General features: G+C 40.8%; 1 protein-coding gene across 3 annotated transcripts in view; it reads right to left on the bottom strand.

Annotated features, from left to right (window-relative positions):
- PTPRE (protein tyrosine phosphatase receptor type E) overlaps nt 1-15442 on the bottom strand; it is a 142733-nt gene that overhangs the window by 15584 nt on the left and 111707 nt on the right. For all 3 annotated transcript variants that reach the window (XM_081955333.1, XM_081955332.1, XM_081955334.1), the window contains 6 exons: nt 9487-9563; nt 9333-9369; nt 7800-7897; nt 6420-6539; nt 2301-2464; nt 414-549 (listed from right to left, as the gene is read on the bottom strand). In XM_081955333.1, the coding sequence (XP_081811459.1) occupies nt 414-549; nt 2301-2464; nt 6420-6539; nt 7800-7897; nt 9333-9369; nt 9487-9563 (632 nt within the window). The remainder of the gene's footprint in view (nt 1-413; nt 550-2300; nt 2465-6419; nt 6540-7799; nt 7898-9332; nt 9370-9486; nt 9564-15442) is intronic.

Raw genomic sequence — 15442 nt, 5'->3', positions numbered from 1 at the left:
GGCAAATATTTTCAGTAAGAAAAAAGTGCTTTGTTGAAGAACAAAACTCTCCTGTTTGCTATCATCAGCTAGCTGCAGCTTTAACATCATTTAAATAGATGGTGATTCTTCTAAACACCAAGATATCATCAAGTCAGCAGTGAGAAAATGAGATATGTGACAATTTCACTGTGGATAAATACAACTGATTAAGGGAACAAGAACGCCTGACATATTTGAGACAGAATACAATGTCAAATGAAATTGTTTGCACATTCTTTTTGTTTCTCTGTCATTTACAAAATTTTAACAGTGAGAAGAAAATGTTCACCGATAAAAAATAACTTTTATTGATGAACATGCAAAAGATTCATATAGAAGAAGGCTTCCTATAGTTACTGGAAAATGTATGTATGTATATATGTATTACTTACATCTGTCTGAACCATCTGTGGACGCTGGCTACGAATTCTTGCCACAAACTCAAAAACATCAACTTTTTGTTCAGCATGCATCATGTCAATCATGGCATCTATTACTATGAATGTTCCTGTACGACCCACACCAGCACTTGGGGGAAAAAACACAGTTGCAACTAAGCAAACCACAGTGGAATAATGCATCTTACTACACACTGCAACAATATACGTATCTTACTTCCAATATTATTTATTTTTCTTTATATTCTGCAGCACCTACCTCTTAAATTAATAGTAAGAATACCAGTAACAGTCATAGAAGCAGGAGCATCTAGTTCACTGGGAGGCATTCGTAAAACCCATGTTTTGGTTGTTTTAATCCAGATTGCCTGTTAATGTGTAAGCAATCGGTTTGTTTATTTGTTTGTTTGTGCTTATTGGATTTTGTGAGTTGGCAGTTTACTTACTTACTTGCTTACTAATTCACTTAATTTACTGGATTTTGTAAACTGACCAAAATCTCATTACATCCACAGACATTCCTGTTTAACCTCCTAAACAACCACAAGAGGGAGCACAATTATCACAGATTGCTGTTTAAATTGCCATGGCAAATAATCTTCAGCCTTCCTTGAAAAGAAAAAGGCATGGCATCCTGTGCTAGGCAGAGATTTTTCCTATGTATTATATCAGCTACTTGTTTTTGCTTATGATATCATTGCAACTTCCTCTCTCCCTCTAATTCTGCCACAGCTCATTTTTTTAACTGAAAGTTTATTAATGATATATTTTCAATTCTGAATTTTGAAACTCAGCTTCCCTGCAATGTTCTTTCTATACATTACTATGCAGAAGACTGTGGAAATAAATTACTAAAATTAGTCTACAGGAGTCTATACTTTCTAAGTATTATTTCTCCTGTATTTTTATATCATAGTTACCTGCGGGATCGCATCCTGCCCCATACATCCCTACGACCAATCCGCTCGCACAGAGAGGGACTTCTCCGGGTGCCGTCCACTAAACAGTGTCGGGGGGCGACACCCAGGAGCAGGGCCTTCTCTGTGATGGGCCCAGCCCTTTGGAATGACCTCCCCCTTGACATCAGGATTACCTCCGATCTCCGCTCCTTCCGTGTAAAGCTCAAGACCCACCTTTTTCAATTATCTGGCCTGGCTCAACTGTAGTTTCATCCTATTCCTCCTGACAGTCGTAATTTTTTAATTTGGGGTATTTTAATTGCTAATTTTATTACTATTATTGTATGTATTTAATGACTGTTACCTCCTCCGTGTATGTGTATGCGTGTATGTGTATGTTTATATGTATATATGTATGTGCTCTTATTGTACGCCGCCCCGAGTCCCTTGTGGAGAGGGAGCGGCTAACAAATTAAATTTTTTATTATTATTTTATTATTCATATCTAAGCACACTGTCTGGAAGTTGTGTTCAACTGCATCTCTTAGAACCACCAGATTTCTGTGAATGGAAAAGTAGGGCAGTTCCTATTTCTCTTTTACACATCTTTCAATATTTGTTCCATGGAGCATCCTTTGGATTAGGGCTATTAATCCCACACCAGAGCTGGTATTCAGCAGGTTCTGACCAGTTCTGGAGAACAGGTAGTGGAATATTTTAAGTAGTTCGGAGAACCAGTAAATACCACCTCTGACTGGCCCTGCCCCCATATATTCTCTGCCTCCCGAATCCCAGCTGATTGGGAGGAAATGGGGATTTTGCAGTAACCTTCCCTTGCCACACCCACCAAGCCACGCCCAAGCCATGTCACACCCACCAAGCCACGCCTACAGAACTGATAGTAAAAAAAATTGAATCCCACCACTGTCCTACACTCTGACAATGGTAAGAATAAACATCTCCAGTTCACATAGATACATACCTACAGTGAACCACAATTGGTCCAGCATGTGCAGGATTCAATGATTTGACTTTCTTTAGGAATTTAAGCATTCCAATAGGGGTAAAAGGCACTCCAAAATCAGGCCAGCTGGTGAAATGAAGCTGAGTGACAAGTCTCGGAGCTTTACAGCCATCAGAAACCTGCTGAAGGTCCAGACACAAAATAGGAATATAATCAATTACATTTTAAATGATGGTTTAGTTATTGACTTTTTTCTTCCTCGTCATGATCCACATTAAAGAGAAGAATTAAAGCAGATATAAAATCAATCATACACCAAAATCACTTGTAGATGAAGTGTGTACAATAAACAGATTTATCTTTCCACAATGACATTACAACCTGGAATATTCTCTGGGTTCAATTTGTCAGGTATAGTATTATACCTAGAGTTTTAAAAAGAGCATCCAAAATTTTGCATTTTAATATACTGTCAGGACAATCGTGATACTGAATCAGACCAATAGCCAAGCTAATACAACTAAATCCCCACAACAGAAACCAGATATCGACAGGAAACCATATGAGAGCTATAAATGCAGTATAGCAATAGCTTATATATTGTCCCATACAACTTTGCAGCACTCTTTGGGCAGTTTACAATGTAAACATTATTTGCATATTGCCCCCAACAATCTGGGTCGTTGTTTTACTGACCTCGGAAGAATGGAAGGCTGAATCAATCTTGAGCCCTCTCAGGATCGAACTCCAAGCTATGGCCAGAGTTTGCCTGCAATACTGCACTTTAACACTGTACCACCAAGGGCTCCTTAGTGTATATCACATTCAATAAAATTTCTACGAATTTGTTTGATTAAAGCCAATCAAAAATCTTCCCACCATACAATTGCAGAGCAGGTAAAAGTATCTGCCCATAGTTTTGAAATTCTATTGCATCTGATTCTATTCCTCTCATTTTATTATTTATGACACTCTAAAAACATTATTATTGAAAGAGGCATAATTTATCCCAAAAAGGTGCTAGTAGAAAGGGCGTTGGTAAGTACACCTCTTCTCATAGTGGGGGAGGAGTATCCAGGATGGGTTGACCTTGTCCTCTCATTGATTGGGCTGAGTCAGATAAGCTCTTTAGGCCACGCCCTGGTCACCAGGTGCCACCCAGTTATTGGCGAAGAACCTTATCCGACTCGCTGTGTCATCCATTCCAGACTTTATCTTAGTTTCAACCTTTATTTATTTCTTCAACAGAACAGCTCAACCCTCAAACATAACGCTCATGTTACATAACCCTATCAGGGAGGGGCTGGATACTCCTCCCCCACCTATGATAAGAGGCGTATCAGGTAAGTACCAACGCCCTTTCTCCATAGTGAGGAGAGGAGTATCCAGAATGGGACGTACCAAAGCTTACACATCCCTAGGGAGGGTTACCCATGTTAAGAGCTCGCACAACCTTATGCCTAGTGAGGAAGTCCAGAACCTGCAGGATCGTGGCTCGAACCGGATTGTGGCCCCTGGAGCTGCACCATGTTGAAAAGGCACGCCATGTAGCGCAGTAAATGCGCTCCGTGGAAGGTCTGTGAACCGCCTGAATAGTCTGTATCACCCTGGGGGAGAAGTGGCCTTCCCTCACGATGCTCCGCTCAAGCGTCAAGCGGTCAACTGAAGCCACTGAGGGTCCGGGTGCTCCAGCGATCCCTGGCTGAGGGAGATCCTCTCCTGGGGGATCCTCCAGGGCCTATCCACCGAGAGAGCTTGGAGATCGGCAAACCAAGGCCTCCGGGGCCAGTGTGGGGCAATCACCACCACCTCCGCCCCCTCCTGCAGGATTTGGGAATCAGGGGTAATGGTGGATAGGCATAGAGGAGCCTCCGGGGCCATGGGCATCAGGGAGCGTCCACCCCCTCTGCCCCCTGTATCAGCCAAAGCAGCCTGCGAGATGCTACAGATGAGGCGATCGCCCTGGAGGCAAACTTGGCTGCAGCTAAGGTAGCATCTGAGGAGAATTGGGTGGCAGCCACCAGCTTGTTGATATCTTGGTGGGCCCTGCCATCCAAAATGGGAATTCGCTGCTGGTCTGGCAGCCACAGCAGAGAAGACGGTTGAAGAAGGAGGCGGTCGTGGCTGCTCTCACTTCCCAGGCCGCTGCTTGATGCGTCCTCTGTAAAGTGAGGCCAGCTTTTTTGTCTTCTGCCTTCAGGGCATCCTCTGGTTCCCCTGGCATGTTAGTAGGCATATGCAGGGCCGTGAGGGGAGGCCCATTGCTGCTTGATCATGTCTAGGAAAGACTTGGGTGTGGGCACCGTGTCTGCCTCGATGGCCTGCTCCTCGAAAATGTTTTCCACTGAAAACCCTTGGGGTTGTATTGGGGCTTCTGTTGGCCTGTTGCCAAGCTTGGCAGATGTCTTGGCCTTGAACAGAAGGGATTTATACAAAGAGAGCTGGAACAATTTGGAGAAGGTAGATTTGGGGGAGGCATGCCTTCGTCCTCAGAGAGTCTTTCCTCTCTGATTTCGCCGTCTTCGAAATCCGAATCGCTGCCCCCCTGGGAGGAGGCAGGTGATTCTGGAAAATCTTCTTCCTGAGTCTCTAGCCCTTCCGAGACCCTAGGCACGGGGGCTTCCTGGGTCTGTATCTGTGGCTGCTGAAAGGTTGCTGCCATGCACTGCTGGAAGGCCCGCATCATCATATCCTGGAAGTTGGGCATCCCTGTTGTGAATGGTATTCCTGCTCCTGTTCCAGCAGTGTGGACAGGAAGGGCTGTGGTGAGGGTCCCGCTGCTGTGGAGTGTGATTGCCATCCTTGTGCAGCCCCCCCCAGATGCCCGAAGTATCAAAGGGAATCCTCACCTGTGCGGGGGGTTCCCCATCTGCAGTCCTGCCAGGAGAAAGAATCCCTGGAAATCCTTCCCCAGGTTCCTGGCCAGGGATAGCCCTCTTGCTTCTGGCCTTGTGGCAAATGCGCTCCAAGGCTCGGTGCCTCCGCCTTTCATATTTGAAGCCAGGCTTTGGGGGCTTGGAGCTGCAGCCTGCCTCTTTGGCCCCCTTGGAGGAGGCGTGCTTTCTCTTTGCCTTTGCCTTGCCGCCTCCTCTTCCCTTAGCAGCCTCTGTAGCAGCCTCTGACCTGTTTAGCTGCTCCTCTGCTCCTCTGGTGGGGCTGCTGGCTGCTGGGCTGGAGTCTTGAGTCTTGCCAGTATCCTCTGTGCTGCTGGGCACCGCCATCTTGGATCACGTGGTTCCAAAATGGCCACCGGCTCCAAATTCAAAAAGTTCCTCTCCCTGGAAATACGTGGCAGTGGCTTGTGCCTTTGGGGCTGCGGCGTGGCTTCCGCTGCTGCTGGAGAGCTCTCTCTCTCGCTTCCTCCGCTCTCTTCTGAGCTTTGCGAGCTACTGCAGGCTGCTATCTCTCTCTGGCACTCGCAGGCAGGCGCAGGCGCTCCGCTGCATTTAAAAACACTGCGGTTCGCCGCTTGACCCCCTGGGGGGAGCGGCGGAGCGCTCCGGTGCCGTCTGAGCCTCTCTGATGTGATTGCCTTCCCGGGGCTTTCAGGGGAACGTCCCCTCGCCTGCAGTCTCGATTAGTGCCCTAGGTCTCTCTTTATGACCTGGGCTGTGCGTTGCCCTGAAGGGCTTGCTGCGCGTGCTCTCTCTCTCTCTCTCTTCCTGACCAGGGAATCAGCCAAGAGCTAGTTACTCACTCAGGCAGGGAGGCAGCGAATGCAATCCAGTTAACAATGAGTTCAATCCTTTTTAAAAGATTTTCCTTGAGCTTGGGATGATCACAGCCGCCCGTTGAGGGGCTGAGTCGATAACTGGGTGGTACCTGGTGACCAGGGCATGGCCCAAAGAGCTTATCTGACTCAGCCCAATCAATGAGAGGACAAGGTCAACCCATCCTGGATACTCCTCCCCTCACTATGGAGAACATTAGGCTCAAAGTATGCATATAATTTCAAATAAAATCTCAGTATGAGTTCTAAAATAATAATATCAAGAAAATATAAATAAGAGTGAAATAACTTGAGTTTTTATCCTTGAACAAAAACATATACTGTAATTCCAAATATTCCTTGTTCTAAAAAGAGTGTGAGCTACAGTTAATCACATTTGAAAGGAATAATAAGAGAAAATGAAATACCGGATGAATACAAAACTTTCGAATGGTGTAATCTACAAGAACTATACAGTCCTCCACACAAACTCGGATGTTTCCATAGGTCCAGCATCCTTGATCAGGCCAATACTGGAAACATTTGTCCTATACAAATGTTAAAACACAAACATACCAACATCAGCATTTTGTATGTTTCATCCAAACGAACAGGTTAAAAACATACAATTGTGTTGCAACTATATGGAAGGAGGAGGGGGCTAATTCTGAAATTGAAACCAAACAGAACCATACAGCTCTAAATTACATTCAAAGTAAGATCAGGATAAATTGGGGGGTATCATAGCACTAACATTGTTTTTGAGATACAACTTTACAATCAACTTTGTCTGAGTTTTCTACAGATCCATTTCTTCAAGTCTGGGTCTATTTAGAAGGCAAAAGAACTTAATATAGTTTGGAACTAAAGTTCAGCAGTGACAGGTTATTTCATTTTTCTTTCAAAAATATAGCCTACATACACTCTTTTTTTTCTCTTTATGTGCCAGAAAAGTTCATCCTTGAGCAACAACAAAAAAGCCCACCATGCTTCATTTATTGCAAATCAGCATTCATTAACTACTGCTACTTACTTTTATAGATGTGCTGCAAGATGCAATTTTCATATTGAGTTTAATCAATATTATTCAGGTAGTAATAATGATGGTAGAAGGAAAGTTGGGTCTTAAATGTACTACTAGCACTCTTTGGAGCTATGAAATTGTAAATTTTGTCTATCAAACAATGCCAGGAAATCAGACAAAGAAAAATGCAGTCAAATAATTTCAGATAATTTGCTCCTATAACACACCAATTATTAAACATACGTACATACATACATACATGTATGTATGTATGTATGTATGTATGTATGTATGTATGGTGTCACAACCCCTGGTATGCCCAAATATGGGAGGGAGCATACTGTTTCCCTTTTCTGTCTTTCGGCTCACCCTAGGAGCCATCCAGGCAGAAATACCAGGGATTGTGACACAATACATATCTATTTCCCTGGCTTAGCTGATAAAGGAGGAAAGCCTGTGGCTTAGTGGCTAATACATCTGCCTGATATGTAATACAGCCCAGGTTCAATTACCAGTAAGGGTATGGCTAGCTGATGAGAGCTAAATAGCTTGAAATAGATCTATACTAGTCTCCCTTTATTTATCAGTACAAATGTAACACACACACACACACACACACACACACACACAGACTATTAAAATTACTGCAGAGTTGTACTGTACCAGAGACACTTGACATTTTACTGATAAGATGAGATAGGAAGTGGTTATGTTACTAATAGTTTTGTGGGCTATTGGACTGATCCAAACTTGTTGGAGGGAAATAAACTTTAAAATGTCTTACCTCTTTTCTCTCTTTCACATTTGTTAACATAACAATAGTTGCAGACTTCTGTTCCCATATCATCCTCCAGAAATCATTTACTGTGTCCTGTTTAGGACCTAGATATAGAAAACAATTATTGAATTAACAGCTATACAAAGCACAGAAAAAGGTTTCTTATCCTATCTATTGAAAAGAATATCAAATTCTATAAGACATGTTCAAAGAGGTTTACAACATTCAGAAAGTCCAAAGAAAAGAAACAAAATTAAAAAGTACATATTAAAATTGAAATAAACAGGCCAACTGGGATTGGAATTTGACAATACATTTTTTTCATTATGTCCATTAAATAAACTATCCCTCTTTTTAGCAACAGAAACTCTACACTATGTTTGTTATTTTAAAACACATTCCTCCTGAAGCTTCAGGCTGAGGTATAAAATGATAGAAAATTGTGCAGTGGCCCTGAATCCAAAGTTTATTCTTGCTAGTGAGGTGAATATATCACAAGGAAATTCAATTGTAAAGACATATCTCCCTAATCCTTTATTCCTTAGAAATATAAAGTTTAATTGGCTCAAGCAAACAACAATTCATGCTTGTGTTCCAATGCACTCTTCTTGCATCTTGATAGAAAAATCTATACACTAGCACAATTGGACAGTTACTTCCCTATTCTCACTCAAAAAATAAAATGAAATATAAACAGTAGAATTAAGGAGATTTTGACATCTATTATAAATATATTTATATAATCCTCAACAGTTCATGGACTTCATCAATCCCTTGTGTACATGTTTTCAAATTGGAAAATTGGATTAAATACACACGTGCACACACAATGTACCAAAGGTGACACTCCATAGACAATTGATTATATACATTGCATTAAATATTCAAATATATTGCCATTTTCCTATTTATCTAGGACCTTCCCCCAACCCTCCCCCCCAAAAAGTCTACACCTTCATTGTTTTCCTGCAAACTATAACTTTGCTAAACATGGTGATGAAATTATATTTGCCACATTAAAATTTAACCCTAATCCAAACTTTTCATTTTTACTTTCTGATAATTACTATTAACAGCCAGTTTGTTAGTGGTTAACGAAACAGGCTAGAAACTGAGAGATTGGGTTTTAGTTCTATTTTCAACACTAAGCCAGAAAACTACAGGACTTATCTACGCAGTCACCAGTCAACATTGACTTGAAATTACACACACATACACATAACTGATCTCTACTAACTCTCCCTGGGTTCTGTATATATCTAATTTTTAATCCCAATGTCATATAAAGAGTTAAGTCAAGACAAATGTCACACTTCATCCTTTTCCTCTGATACTATGCACCGCTGTTTCTCCAAATCAGTTCTTGGTAACTTCTTATTCAATCTAAAGATTCTTCAGAAAAACACTTATGTGTTTTGGCATACTCATTAACCTTAGATTAAATAAAACCAATCTACAAAATCCTTAAAATCTTACTTTAGACTAAACTAAATATTTTTGAAATTGTTAAATTGTCAAACAATAGAAACCAAAAGATACCTTGAGCAGCTATAAATTTGTTCTTTTCCTTGAACCCCTATGAGAAAATAAAAATGTGTGTTATTTTTATAAGAATATACATTAAAGATGCTTTTAAAAACATGTAGTTATTTTGGAAAAATAAGTAATTGAAAAGGAAAATGATTTCACTTACATCTATATATGAAGCATTAATATAGTCTGAACACTGAAATCCATCTATTTGCATTAAAGTTACTCTGGAATGATCATCTGTAAAAATGAACATAGAACTGTTTAACATAGATGAAATGTGGATAAAGCTCTAAATGTGTAATTTCCTTCTAAAAAAAAGCTAACCTAAAAAAGTTGATACAGCAATGTATGATGATTTATAAATATTATAGCTTCTATACTAAATAACACCATGCATTCATCTGACTAAAATAATGATTTTTAAAGCATCACTTTAGCAATGTATCATGAACATAAATGCAAAATCTTGTAAAGTAAGAAAAAATTATTAATAAGCAACATAAAGTATCCTGAATTAAAACCCTGTGTTGTGCTAATTGCATTGGCTCCAGTTCAACGTTAGCATTAATTTTACCACTACAAATGGACATAGACAAAGTAATTTAGGGACAGCTTCTTTACAAATAAAGCTATGGCACTCTTTTTTATGATAGTGATTCCCAGATTACAAACATAACATAAAGTATCCTGAATATAAAAGTCCTGATGTCCTCAAACAACATTCCCTTGTTGATATTGTTCTCCTAGAAATAATTAGTAGATATCAGATTTAGTGACTGGTCTCATCTAATCCCATTTACAATGATCTAAGGACTCTTTCTCACCCCATGAATGATATGTTATCTCATGTCTCTGAAACAGAAGGAAAATATTAGAAAAGCTGCTGTTCCCATAGCATTCGTTTTGATGTGCTATTGAAATAAAACCAGCAACATTGGTACCCACAAAAGTTGGTAGTAGGGTTTATAACCTTGTAATTCTAGTGAAGAGAGAAGTTGGAAGGGCGACTAGAAGTGGGAACTCAATGTTGAGGAATCTACATCCTTCAGATTCAGTTACTCATCTGTGGTACCCAGGCATTGCACCAGCTGATGCCACCCATCCCTACTCCCTGGCCACACATGGCCTTTCTAATTGCGTACAGCTTCTAGTGTAGACAAAAACCTTATCAATTTGATCATTACTGAATTTGCTTTGGAATCTCAGGAACAGAAAGAATATTATTGTTTAATACTTCTAGGAGAATCTTGTCACCACCTCAGACAGAATCATCTGGTAAGGCCCTTCCATAAGGGAGACAAATAAAGATAAAGCAGCTTTTAATTGTGCCCACATTAATAATATGAATTTCAATTAATTTAAATCTGATGCCTTCTTCCATTGGATAATTTCCAGATTACCTTACAAATACTTATAAATACTACTGGATTATATTCTGTATGTTAGCACTGGAATCTAATCCTCACTTACTATTTTCCATTAGGAATATTAATCTTGTGGAAGGTTTTCACTATTCCTATGACTGGAAAAAAAGGCTTTCAACAGCCAAGGCAGAAATGGAAGCACAGAATTTATGACAAGCTGGGAGAAAATATCTGAAATAGGCTAGATGAAAATCTGTTAATCACCAACTTAAATCAGATTTGTCCACAACACACAGATTGTTCACATGGAAAGCTTTTACAGAGGTGGTGGTCCTACCAGATGTTCCAGGTAGAGGAAATGGACAGTAGAATGTCCCTTTTTCCCTTAAATACATAAAATTCTCTATTTCAGGTACATAGTGAAATGTATCCAAATATTTAGTGTACTACATCAGCTGATCTTAAACATTCTATTTAATATCTTGCCTCATCCTTGGCATGAAACACTTGTGTATTGTGGCGTGACCCCCTCTATTTTTAACTAGAACCATCTGGTATAAACAAGACATTTCTTGCCTTTGGTGTGGCTTTGCTTTGACACTGCTAACTGAAATCTGTCAAGATAAACCTCGTGTTCTTGGCAAGGTCAGATAGACAAGTTGATATGATATACCTAACATCCCCGTGCTTGGCGTAAATGCATAGGTATGTACACATATGATTATTTATTTTCTATGATCTCTGTAAACCAATCAGAAGCTCCTCCAGTATAGCATCTCAGTGAAGACCAATACTGAGAGGTGCTGAATGCTTTTCAGTTTGGAGAAGGGATCACAGATGCTAATATTCCAATCTTCATCATTAAAATAAAAAAAACAAGTAAAATATAAAATAAAGTCAATACAATAAAACAAAAGCATGGTTGAGGCAGAGTATAGCAAATACTTTCACAACAAAATACGAGTATCTATCATCTTGGTTCAACATAAGGAGAAAAGCATCAATAATTAACACCATATTTTCATGGGAGAAAATTCCATGGTTTATCAGATTATTTACTGATTTATTCATACATACAGGTTGTTCTTGACTTGTGACCGTTAATTCAGCAACTGTTCAAAGTTACAACTGTGCTGAAAAAATGAACTTACAATCTATGCTGTTCCAGCATCCCCAAGGTAACATCAGAATTTGGGCGCTTGGCAGTCTGCCTGCACTAATGACCACAGGAGGTGCTCCAACTATCTCCATTCACTTATCTGCCAATATCTCTGTCCTTTGGCCCTCCTGCACTTTCTGTTGCTGGATAACAAGCAGCACCACAGTTACACAGCTCTGGGGTCATTTGTCATATGCCAAAAAAGCTAACACAGTTCTAGACTACATAAACAGAGGGATAGAATCAAGATTACATGAAGCGTTAATACCACTTTATAATGCCTTGGTAAAGCCACACTTGGAATACTGCATCCAGTTTTGGTCGCCACAATGTATAAAAGAGGTGGAGACTCTAGAAAGAGTATAGAGAAGGGAAACAAAGATGATTAGGGGACTAGAGGCTAAAACGTATGAAAAACGATTGCAGGAACTGGGAATGTCTAGTTTAATGAAAAGGAGGACTAGGGGTGACATGATAGCAGTGTTTCAATATCTCAGGGGCTGCCACAAAGAAGAGGGAGTCAAGCTATTCTCCAAAGCACCTGAGGATAGAACAAAAAGCAAGGGGTGGAAACTAATCAAGGAGAGAAGCAACCTAGAATTAAGGAGAAATTTCCTGACAGTTAGAACAATTAATTCGTGGAACAATTTGCCTCCAGAAGTTGTGAATGCCTCAACACTGGAAGCTTTAAAGAAGACACTGGATAACTATTTGTCTGAAGTGGTGTAGGATTTCCTGCCTAAGCCAGGGGGTTGGACAAGAAGACCTCCAAGTTCCCTTCCAACACTGTTATTCTGTTCTGTTATATTCCCTGGAAGCGAAAGCTACTGCTTTTGATGCTCCCCCCCCCTTGCAGACAAAACCCAATCACTCAGCTAGCCAGGGCAGTCACACCTTGTAAAGCAGCAAGAACACACACACAAAAAAAACCCCTGATGAAGATGAGCTGGGAGGGTTGAGGCTTTCCAGCTAAACAGTTCTAGGGCTATTTGCTACCCTGAAGTGCAGGGTGCAGGGCAGAAAAGAGGCAAAGATGGGAGGGGGAGATATAGAAGTGCAGGAAGTTGGAAGCAGCGCACTATATTACTGAAGCTTGGGATGGAAAGAGACCAAGTCTGGAATGGGTTGGAATGGGCTACATTCTTGGCTAATGATTGATGAAATTCACTTAATTGTCAAGATTGTTGCCGCTAAGCAATCATGTGACAGCTTGCTTTACAGCCACAATGAACTTATGGTGGCAATCCTGTCCCAATTATGAGTATTAAGTCGTGGGCTACTACCTGTATATGAACATATGCATATAGTATGAGAGTCCACCTGATTCCCAACAATCCTGGGCAACGCATAAGGGGGAAAGGAACCAAAAATAAATCATAAACAACCTGACAAAAAGTACTCTTTGAAAATCATATAACCATCACCCTGTCCCAAAGCGTGCAGAACAGTTAAGTATTTAATAATTTCTTGCATGACCTCAGGGTGGAACCATCCAGACCTCTACAATTATTGAAAGCAGCTACTGCAGCACAGAAGGCATGGTTCCTGGGTCCCAGTAGACCATGCATAATGATAATGATGGGATCCAAAGCATATTGAATGTGCCTGATATCACTGGATGGACAAAAGAAACTGAAAATAGGCAACTCCACAGACAACAACTTCAGCTATAAAGCCCAGCCCACAAAGGGCTTTATAGCTGATAACTAGACCTTGAATTGTACTTGGAAGTCAATCAGTAACCAATACAGCTCATGAAACCGTTGGGTCACCTGAGCATATCAAGGCATGCCTCTTACTACCCATGCCATTGCATTCTCAGTGAGCTGTAGCTTCTGAGTGATTTTCAAGGGTGAGCCATTTAGAGCGTGTTAAAGGAATCCAATTGTGAAATGATTAAAGCACGAGTGACTGTCTGAATGGCCTCCTAGCCCCGGAAAGGGTACAACTGGCATATTAGATGTATCTGTGGAACGATTCACTTAGCTGCAGCTTCCATTTGCTCTTCAAGCAGGAGCTGTAAATTCAAGATGATCCTCAGATTACATACCACTCTGGATGAACAAGTGCAGTCCCATCCAAAATCAAAGATAGAAGATACCCAGGCCCAGGAGGCCCAAAGTCTTGGAACAGGATTTAACCTAATTGTGTTTCAGTTGTGCACAGTCTCCATATACTGGGACAGAAGCTTGACAGCATCACTTGCTTCTCCTAGAATTTAGATGCATATTTGGGTATATGTACTACACTAATCCCCTGGCAATACTTTGCCCTGAACTGACAGAGGGCCTCACACAGCATTTCTACGTAGGTGTTAAACAAAAGGGTGACTTTTGACATGCAGGAGATTAACTGAACTAACTACAAAGAAACGAAAAGCACAGCAAAACAGTGCCCCCCAGTTCAAGCTTTGCAGCCAGTCTAAAAAGATACCATGATCACCTGTATCAGAAATAACTAAGAAATTAAGAAACAGAAGGATGATTGCACTACCCACATCCAACCTTGCCACAGGCCATCAACAAGCATGACCAAAGTTACTCTGTGCTGTAACCTGCCTGGAAAGGGCCCAGACAATATGTCTTCTTTGGAGCTGAAGCCCCACTACCAAGTATATTTTGGTTCTCCAAAGAGCTGCAAGAGATGAAGTGCCAAAAGAGATGCCTGGAACACTAATGGCAAAAAATTAAAAGCTGGAGACTAGTCAGAAAATGTCCAAGGCCTTGATAGTTTCTTGAGGAAAAAGACATACCACAGAAAGACCTTCTCCCTCAAAGAAGCAAGTATCACTACATGGATCCAATTGCACCTTATCTCCTGAGCTTTTGATCAACCAGGAAAAACATGACTCTAACTAAGATATATAGCTAAGAAGGGGACCCTGTCCACTTCTTCAGCAGTCACAAAAATCCTATAGGACTCTACCTAAATATTTTCACTGGACCTGTTCAATTAGAGTCCAACTCTGGATAAATCTGAATGATTTTATCTGCCAGATAGCAACAGTAGTCCTTACGATTCTTATGATTCAATCAGACCCTAGGTTCAATCAGTCTTGCTCCTAGTGTTTCAGGCACCTCTTCTGGAATTTCATCTCCTGCAGCTCCTTGGAAAACTGAGGTGCACTGCAGGAGGGGTACATAGGAAGGGACTGCAAAGGAGCAATGCAATCCAATCCACCTCAGCTATCTACCTATTCCATCTGAACTACAACCATATCCTCAGAGAAAACCCCAAGGTCCCCCTAGAATCTGTCCAGGTCCCAGAGTTTGTGGAAAAAGTACTTCCTTTTGTCTGTAATTGGAAAACTTCACTTAATTCTACAAGAAGTTTCTGGCAGTTTTATTTCCTTTATAATCCCGAGAAACTAATGAATTAAGTTGCTGGGCAACCAGCCAAAAAGACTTCAACAGATTAGAATTTTAAAATAAATGATCTTTCAAAAGTGTGAAATTACCAGCTATGTGGCATACAACATGACAACCTTCTAGAAAAGCAACAGACACATTCCCTTAACAGTCTAGTGCTCTTTTTGATTGTATACTCTCTTAAGCCAACGCACGATTTTATTGGCTAATATTAATATGAATGAT

Source organism: Natrix helvetica, assembly GCF_964273705.1.
Source record: "Natrix helvetica genome assembly, chromosome: 5".
NCBI lineage: Eukaryota > Metazoa > Chordata > Lepidosauria > Squamata > Natricidae > Natrix > Natrix helvetica.
Note: the sequence above shows the minus strand (reverse complement) of the source record. Positions and strands in the feature narration are given on the sequence as shown.